This window comes from Anser brachyrhynchus, assembly GCF_964034855.1.
Source record: "Anser brachyrhynchus genome assembly, chromosome: 5".
Lineage (NCBI taxonomy): Eukaryota > Metazoa > Chordata > Aves > Anseriformes > Anatidae > Anser > Anser brachyrhynchus.
The window spans coordinates 44,661,399-44,671,455 of NC_137699.1; the positions used below are offsets into that span (position 1 = coordinate 44,661,399).

Below are 10,057 nucleotides of genomic sequence, written 5' to 3' on the forward strand. Positions count from 1 at the left end.
GTTGTGAAATAGGATTATAATGAGATGAGGTTATTTTTGTGATTTTAGGCCAATTGAGTAAGTGGGAAACCTAGAAATTCTCTCAGTTTATAGCAAGGCAATTCAGAGTTCATTAAATACTCTTGGTTGTTTGGCTGTTTGTTTTAAATCTCCCAGCAACAAGGGGAAGAAGATTTACAAAAACCTATAGGAGGAAAAAGTTCCATGAGATTTTTTGGGAAAAAAATAGAATGAAAAAAAACTGTATCCATATGAATAAAAGCTCTCCCTGCTGCGCTTCCTTTCACAAGCTTTGCTCATGTTGTAAGTTTCTATATTGTAACAGCTGGACTACATTTTTTCACCATTCCTTCTTAAGTGAAAAACCAGACATATTAGCAGGACCTGGTGCAGATTACAACTGCTCAGGCTAACTAATCAACTGTTGCTGGATCAGAAAGAAAAGATCCACTGCTGTGAAATGGCAAGAGTTGTTCCCCTGATCTGAACAAAAGTCATGCCATGTACTGATTCCTTCTGGCAGTTTCTGTACTACAAGATTCTTTTGAAGTCATATTTACTTCTCCAGCAGCAATAAAGACAGTTACTTAAAACCCTGCAGCTAAATTAAATATTTAATTTTAATCTAGTGTCAAAGATAAGAGAGCTCCACAGGTACTCAGCACAAACAAGGAGAGATTTGGATTACCACATCCATGTTCTCCGGATACCCACAAATCAGTCCATCCAGACAAAGATTAAAAAAAAAGGGCATTCTTCAAGACCCATTTTGGTTTTACTTCTATCCCAAGACTGCCAATATCCACTATTTGTGCTGGTGGTTATTTGTGATGCAGACACCTGACACAACTGAGCTGAACCCCAACATATGGCACACAGCAGACATTTGGGACCCATCTACGCTCACTGCCAGGATAGCACAGAGCTGAAATACTCACCTACAGGTTAAGCAATCACTATTCCATTTCCAGTCCTGTGAAGCCATCCAATTACTCACCATGTAATTACTTGGTAGTCAGTAAATAAAATTCACGTGATCTGAAAAATACTGCTTTGTTAGGGAAAGGAGGAATGGGATAAATAGAAAATTAGGGGGTTCTTTTCCAGTAGAGAAAAATATTAGTTTCAAAGTTTGTATCCATATTTCCTCTCAAGTTTAGGGATACTTGTCTGGATCCATTTCCAGTTTAAGCTGCAGGATAACTTACTATCCAAAAAAAGCCTCACAAAATCATTTAGGCAATGTGTCTCAAGTCCTTTTCAACTAATTCAGCCTGCAGCTTCCAAAAGCAGGGCCACCTAGGATTTACTCCATGTGCCGTTAGCAAATGGCAATGTGTAAGGGAATAGATATATTAAATGAAATCCTGGTGATGGTTGAATCCTGCCTGCCAAGTTTAATAATTTATAAAAAAATTACACAAGTCTTGCAAATCTGCTGGCAATCCGCAGCTGGAAAGGACCCAAATTTACCTTCTGTCCTGTGTTTAAAGCCACTGTTTTGAAGACAAGTGGATTAATAAAAACATTAGACAGCACATTGCTATTAGAGAAAATTTAAGTTCTATTGCCCCCACAACACAGAGAAGTCAAACCCCCATCACTGTAAAAGATATATCTGGATTAGCAGTCACATAAGGAAAGTATGAGGGATGTTTACCTTTGCAATATAATAATCTAAGAGTGATTCCTACATGTCATAGTGGCAAGAAGTGATGCCACTTTCATTCAGGCCCCGATAAACTTGGGAAACTGAAAATCTAGTTTAGGCCCAGATAGCTGTAAGGTTATCTGAAAATATTGGCTTAGTGGAAGCAGGAGGAGAAAGACTTTAAATACTTGCTTCCCTACGTTAAATAGGTAAGATTTCTTGCAATGTGCTCAGAGATCTGCTAAGGGAAGAGAACCAGCCTCCTGAAGAGGCTGCATTTGGAACAGGCACCCAGACCATGCAGACCACTAACCTGTCTCAGCATAGTCTCCCACCAGCACCACCACACTTCCTGCTATTACAGTGAGAAGTACTTTAAAAGGCAAGTGAGAAAGAAGAGTAGACAGACACCATCTTTCTCCCTCATGAAAGTGTTCATGTATAAACCAATGCTCAGAATCCCCAAAGAGCACATCACCAAGTTTTAGCACACTGAAGATGATGCAGAAATTTCACTTCGAGCATGGAAATCTCACATTTTATTTTTTTTAAACCCTCTGACTTCTTTTACTTCATTTGGAGAATACAGAAAATAACTTTGCTTCCCTAATTCAGATACGTGATACTGTAATAGAGTAGTTCAGTGGAAGAGACCTTCAAAAATCACCCCAATCCAACTGCCTGACCTCTTCAGGGCTACCCAAAAGTTAAAGCATATTAATGTGGACATTATCCAAATGCCTCTTGAACACTGACAGCCATGGGAATCAACCATCTCTCTAGGAAGCCCGTCCCAGTGTTTGGCTAACTCTCATGGTAAAGAGATTCTTCCTAATACCCAACCTGAACCTCCCTTGTCACAGCATTGTACTGTTCCTGCATGCCCTGCCATTGGTTACCAGGGAAAAGAGACCAGCCCCTTCCTATCCACTCCTCCTCAGGCAGTTGTAGAGAGCAATGAGGCAGCCCCTGAGCCTCTCCTCCAACCCAAGTGTCCTCAGCCTCTCCTCATGGGACATGCTTTCCATGCCTTTTACCAGCTTTGTTACCCTCCTCTGAATGCTTTCAAGAGCCTTAACATATTGTTTAGATTGTGCAGACCAGAACTGCACACTACATTAAAGGCGATGCCACACCAACACTAAATATAGTGAGAGAAACAGTAATTTACAACTTGGCACTCTGTGAATATAAGAACACTGTGCCATAAGGAGAAGGCAGGAGATTTCTTTGCCTGTTCTAACCTGTAATAGCATTTTTATCATGTAGACTCTTGGGGGTTAAGAAGCTGGCATGTCTCAAACACATCTTACTTCTTTGAGCATCACAGTACTGGAAAGAGATATCCAATGCTCTAGGCTTCTTCTGTTTTACAATTAGTTGCAAACCATGCATGCAGACTGATTACTTTGCCCCAGAGCTATTTGGCTCTCCAGGCTGAACAACCGCTGTCTGAGAGCAAAAAAAAAAAAAATCAAGTACACAACTGGCTCTTCACATCTTCACAGGCCTTGACTCTAGGCTGGAGAACAGCATGTCCAGCCTTAGGCTTTTGTTTGTGGGGAAATAGCATGGAAGAATAGAGGAAAGACATGAGAATTAGTCTGCAAGGCAGTATGCTTCTGTAATTGCTCAAGAATTAAGAGGTGAGATGTAATTAATCACTACAACTAATTCACTGTTTAACCTTGACAAAGTCCCTAGTGATAGATTCTAAGCCCTGTTTTTCCTGTTTACATACTGGGAATATTAGTTAATTCAATACAAGAATTACCCAGACTTCTGAAGGCCTTTGAGGAACTTTAGCCAACACATGGACTGTTTCTCAGAGTATCCCACTTATGATTTATTATGTAAGAGGTAAAGCATTCATTTAACTGTAGCCACATTACAGGGCCTCCTCACGTGACATGATTTCCAGACTTAAGTACCAGTTGCAAAGAAGTCATACCCCAGATCTAAGAGCCCTTTCCCACCATCTCATTGTTCCTGCACAACACAACTGTTGCAATACCCCTGAGGACAAAGCCAGCGAGTCTGTGATACACCCCAAGTCCTGACCATCACAGCTTTAAACTGAAGAATTTTAAGGGCAATCAAAATATGTCTGGAGCACTGAATACTAAGTGAGTATCTTCATCAAGGAGTACAAGTCTCTTTATTCTTGAATGCTAAATGTTCTCTTTAAGACTTACTTTAGCTCCCCTTACAGTGCATAAGGGATCATCAGCAGTGGAAGTACCAAACTACTTGAGCCAGAGGCTAAAATAATACTTCTAAGAATGCAGCAGAAGTATACTGAGGACAGATATATGAAGAAAGATAGTAAAAATTTCTACCCTCTTTAAATTTTTTGTCACCATCTAGTACACCAGCATGTCTATAATTGATCTGGTATAAGTGTATAGTCTTTCAGATTTTGGAAGAAACCACAGACCTAAAAGACATTCGCTACTGCCTCCTTCTCCCTAAGGGACAGCCCAGGTCTTTGCTAAAAGCACATACCTTGTACCATATCCAGAATCTCTACATAAGAGGATATTCAAAAATAAAGACTCTTCTTGTATGCCTCTGAGTAGGCAGCTCCACAGCCAGGTCCTCAGCTATACTGTGCTGGAAGCCCTGACATGGCAATCTGAGTCCTTTTGTGCCTGCTGTGTCAGGGGTGGTGTAAATTTACACCTGCCTCTGGTTTAATTTAGCAATTAGCAATTAGTTGGTAATTTAAGGAAGGCAGGAGAGGTTCCTCTGAAAAAAGACCATTAATAAACAAGAGAAAAAATGAATTCTAGATGAACTGAGCATGTTTTTTCTTTCTTTGTAGGGTGCCAAACAGACCAGAGTAGGTTTTCAGAGTTTTAGAGCTTTGATTTACAAAGATGTCTCAGTGCCTTCCTTTTCAGCTTTGTTACAGTTGTTGTTGATATTTTACTGTGCAAATCCACATTCTTTCAAAACTTTCCTTGTATCTTGAAATATCATAATTGGCCCAGCCAACAGCAACATTTGATGATCAGGTTTTTTTCTTGTTTGAATACAAAGATGGCTAGCAACAAGAAGTGTACCCCTCCATGATGAGCAGTTCAGTGCTATTCAGCCTAACAAAATAACCTGATAGCAATAGTACCCCAAGTACCTTGAAAATAACCCTATAGTACTAGCTGGACTTGATGATCCTTGTGGGTCCATTCCAACTTAAGATATTCTATGATTCTACCTTGGGATGTCTCATTTGATTGAAGGAATGTGTACACATGGCTTTTTACTTACTAAAACCAGCAGAAAATAGACTTAGGTCAGATCCTGTTTAATACAAGCAAATTCTTTTTGTTGGCTAGGTGTAAGCTTCACCTCATCTCTTCAGTTAAGAAAAGAAAAACAACTTTTCTGCTCTGAACAAGGCAATTAGTACTGATAGGGAGAGCTCAAAAGGAGGGTCATTCGCTGAGTAACAACCCCACTGGAAGGCAAGGATTAAACATGTCTGATGAGATTTCCACATGTCCTGAGCTGCAATTTAGGAGATACTGCTAAGCCTAGAAAGGGCTGGCAGTGCATTAAAAAGAAAAGGATCAGGTCCAGAGCCTACTGCAGTTCAAAGCCAAGCGAGCAGCATTAGCCCATATTAAGGAAGACAAGAAGAGTCTAAGGAGTTTTCTTTAATGCCCATCACCTGAACCACAGCTTCTTATGTGATTTCCAATTTTTTTGGATTGTGGTTTAGTGTCTGTCTGATGTAGCAATAAACAAAGCTCCCAGTCGCTCTGATCTTGCAGACTCAGTAAGTCCCCAAATCTGTTATGTCAGAATCTCAGTCCCATTTACTTCCAATTCACAAAACTTTCAACTCAGGCTCTTCTAGAAATCTGGTCATTTATGAAGTTACCTGTATAGGACCAGAATGCCTTTGAAAATCAGTACCTTCATGTATGAAGAGCTCGAGACAACTTTGGGGGTATGGGTATGCAAGTGTGTTTGAGGGTAAGGAGTAAAGGAATGTAACAGCTGAGTATGTTGTGCCCAGAATTTAAAAAACAAAAGAAGCACCATCAGGCAGTTTCACAAGAGTTAGATAAAAATAACAAAACCTGTAGTCCTTACAAATAGAAGGCTCACAAGATAAACAGCAGTAATTTGGTCAATATATGTGATCACAGGTCCTGTTAGTACTGCTTGTTTTAATGCCATGGACTATATACGTGGTAGGTCTTCTCTAGGTTGGCAACTATTTTAATGCACTGTTTACCCCGGTTTGGGTCAGGGTTATGCCAATGCCACTTGCTCTGTATGCAGACCTCTCCTCCACATACAGCTCAGCAGCATGACACTCAGGCAGCTCTGGACGCAGCATTAGCAAACGAGCCCTGATAACCAGTGTATCAGCAGTTGTCCTCTCGCCACCTGCTACAGAAATGCAGTGAGAGCTGGCCCGTGCCCGAGCTTCACGTGAAAGCCCACAGTGCCAGGACTGAACTCGTGATCAGCAGGACTGCATCCTCTGCCCAGAGAGTGCTGCTCAAATACAAGAAAGGAAAAGTGACTTGCGCAAACTAATATTTTGAAAGAGAGTGGGGAAATACCACCATTCTTGTGCAAGCTTAACAGAAATTCGGTAGTGCCAAGGGTCATTGAGGCTGGCCTGGCAGCAGCCTCCAGACCTGTGTTAGAGGATTTGTAGTCCAAAGCCAATTCAGAGAGCACTGCTGTAACTGTTAGGCTGCTGATAGCATGACTTCCCACATCCGCCCATTTTTCTAAAAAAAAAAGAAAAAGAAAAAAAAATCGTAGAAAAATGCCCACAGATCTGAATTAAATAAGGCCCCCACATATGCATTGCATGAAAGGTGGAGATCCCTAATTACATTAAGTGTGTAATGAATAGTCCAGGAATGATGGTAGATCTGGAAGAATCAGTAATGAAAAAAGAAGGTGTCTAGTGTTGCAAGAAATAAAGATTTATTTCTAAATAACAATGTCATCCAAAGGAGCAGACATGTTTCTCATGCTTCCCTCCATAATATTAAAATGATGACTGAAAGGAAAGATTCTCTTCTTTTATGGAAATAAGGCAGAAAGACTGAATGCTTACTGTAAATATTACCAATATCAACATTCTCCAAGTAACTTCCAGAATATAACAAGATATTCAATAAGTATTTACTACACAATATTCTGTCTGAACTACCAATTTCTTCCAAAAACCTACAGTGCCAAATTTAACACATCTTGTTTTTTTCTTACTTTAAACAGAGGACAAGCTAGCACAAAATGCCTGTTTGTACATATCCCAAGCAGAAATTGGATGAGCAAAACCTGGATTATATTTGCAAATGGCTCTGAGATTTGCAAAAGACCAAGACAGAATGTTGGCTATTGATTTTCATACCTGGGATTTTCAGAATCCTACAACTACTCTAAACCTTATTTATACATAAGTGATTTTTTAAATAGATTTTGGACTAGGCAATGTGGTCTAAGGTTTAAAGCAAACGGCTGAGAAACAGGAAACTTGGGAGAATTGGGTTGGATGACAGCCTGGATAAATGTATGTGGTTTGTTTGCATGATTTTCAGTTAATAACAAGGGAGATTGGATGTCTCAGAAAATTCAGAAAAGGGAAATAATTCTTCATCCTTCCAGTTAGGAAAAAAGAAGAAAAAAGAAAACTTCATATGAAGGTAACTGAACTTATAAATAGCTATGGAAAGTAGTTGTGTCTTATCACTTAGAATTGAAATGGAGGAGGCACTAGATAAATGAACTGCAAGGGACAGTCCTGTGCCAATTTACAGCAGGACATCCAAAATAGTTGATCTTTTTCCACTTGTGATTGCAGAAGTGCTGGGACAACCAGGGACTAGCTAAGTGTTCTTGTCCTGTCACTGATGCCAAACAATGATTCACAAAAATCTGAACAAAATCCTTTCAATTTATTATGGAAACAGTTAAAAACATTCTTTAGCTGATACTGGTTTTCCCAGACCTGCTCATCCAAGAGCACATGAGGCCTAATAACACTTATAATTATTATTCTACCTAGGGCAAGTTCAGATATTGTTGTTTCTGTGCATGTGTGCACGCATGCGAAGGTCTGATCTTTTGAAGCTTGGAGAGGTGCCCAAGAGGTTAACTAAAGGCACCATTTTTTATTTTTTATTTTTTTAAAGGAGACTCCAAAGAGTCAATACAACACTCATAAATAAGTCTGCAGGAAAAAGACATCCAATTATTTGAGGTGAAGAAAGGGATAATTTAGTAGATATTTTATTGTTCCACTGCTGATTTCAAGGCTGTGTCTCTTTTTTGATCTTGATGTTCATTCCTTTTCTAAACTGCAGATCAACACAAGCTCCAAAGGTTTGTAGAAAAGACCAAGTCAAGCGAAGCTCTGACCTTGTGGTGAGCACTGCACATAGAGTGGATCTGTTTTCTGGTGTGAATCATACTACTTTTTTATTTCCTGAATATTAGTCCTGTGCTTATATTTTCATAACTTCAGTTTAAAAAAAAAAATATCTGAAAGTTTCTCAGCTTGCATAATGGAGCATGTAGAAGCGGGCAAGTCTTCTATCACACTTCTTATTCTCCTTGAGACTGTATTACCAGGATACCTATCTGGCTTTATTTGCAAACTTAGGAATGAAGACATCAATAAATTATTGCTCCTTGCTTGAGAGACTTCTGTTTCTGGTCAATAATTATAATTTTATATCACAGCAAGCCCTTTTTACCTGAGAACTATAAAAGGTCAATCCCACAACTTCACTATATGGAAAATACTACTGGGCCTATTTGATATTGGCAGAAACTATGTTAGCATTACAGTATTAATTCATTTGCCAAAAAGACTTAGATTTTGAGACATGGTTCATGTTGTACAGACGTGGCTCGGTCTTAGATGTGAGAGTGCTAGCTCTGGAGTCAAAGAAGTACCAGGTGCTTAACTTAAATCTGATTCATCTAGTGCCTCAGTTCAGAGTATTTTCACATAGTGAATTTAAGCCTTTAAATGGAAGTCATTTAAAGATTCAGGCAAACTTTTTTGCAGTAAGACTTAGCAATAAAAATAACCAAGTCTCTTACATCACGCTGAATTTCAACTGCTTAATACTAGCTTACTAATCAGGCTTGTGAATACTGTTGATTAATTGCTGAAATATTATTGCTTAGGTATTATTTCTTAAACTTGAAATTTTCTTTTGAGATATCCTTATCCTTATCAGTATGGAATGTCAGATCAGTTTGTTCTCAAAATTTTATCTTTTAGAGATTACCTGTCTTAACTTTCTGCCATAAATTATTATCTAAATTTATTCTTGATTGAAAAGTCAAAATTAACAGCCATTATCACCCTCCTGCTTAAATATTACACTCACTCAGCACCTAAACATTATGCTCAACTGGCTACTACACCTTGAGTGCGTAGAGCATAAAAACATAGCTTTCAAGGTGTGTCCACTTTGTGTAACAACCTTGTTAGTTCACAGGTTTATTGTACACTACTAGAGATAATGCTTATGGATCTCCACATTGAACCCTTCTCAGTTCCTTGAATGAGGTCCTCAGTCACGGGATTTTTTTTTTAGTCTGTCTTTGCCTGTTCCTTCATATTGCTGCAAAACTTGCATTTCCTTGACATTGTTCTCTAAAGTTACATGAGTTGTAATTTTCAGTTTTCTAATGCATAAGAAATGTCAAAAGATGAAAACTCAGCTCCAGTGGTGCCAACCTTTTAAAGATGCTGGCCTGTCAATGTATCCATCACCTTTATAAGTAGATGATAAAAGTTTCTACAAGCTTTTATCTACAGCAAATATTCCAAATCAGTCGCTAACACAGGTTTCTAGGTTTCTGCATGCCTTTGGTTATTTATCATACCTTTAATCTTTTGTGGACAAATATGATCAATGAAAGAAAGTGTGATGAGGAAATGAACAAAAATAATTTTTCACATCAGGTTTGTCAGATTCTCTGGATCTTTTTTGTCTGGATCAAATTGCCTGGTGCAACTGGATTGGAGTATAAGGACATTATTCTGGAGGATATAATATCCACAATATAAGAATTACATAAAACTATTGGAGTGTCCAAAGGAGAGCTACAAAGATGGTGAAGGGTCTGGAGGGCAAGATGTATGAGGTGTGGCTGAGGCCCCTTGGTTTGCTCAGCCCACACAGAGCAGGCCGAGGGGAGGCCTCATGGCGGCCTGCAGCTCCCTCACGAGGGGAGCGGAGGGGCAGGCGCTGAGCTCTGCTCTCTGGGGACAGCGACAGGACCCGAGGGAACGGCATGGAGCTGGGACAGGGGAGGGTCAGGCTGGAGGTTAGGGAAAAGTTCTTCACTGAGAGGGCATTTGGGCACTGGGACAGGCTCCCCAGGGAAGTAGTCATGGTACGGAGCCTGTTG

The 10,057-nt window shown here is 39.6% G+C and overlaps 1 protein-coding gene across 8 annotated transcripts in view; it reads right to left on the minus strand.

Moving 5' to 3' along the window:
- LOC308195738 (uncharacterized protein) overlaps positions 1-4,847 on the minus strand; it is a 52,028-nt gene extending 47,181 nt beyond the window's left edge. The window contains exon 1 of one of the 8 annotated variants that reach the window (XR_013951786.1): positions 4,157-4,847. Coding sequence is in view for 2 of the 8 variants with exons in the window: in XM_080593694.1 (XP_080449820.1) it covers positions 4,157-4,166 (10 nt within the window). In the remaining 6 variants the exon portion in view is untranslated. The remainder of the gene's footprint in view (positions 1-4,156) is intronic. The other 7 variants (XR_013951787.1, XR_013951788.1, XR_013951789.1 and 4 more) reach the window with 7 other exon arrangements.
- Positions 4,848-10,057: the final 5,210 nt, after the last annotated feature.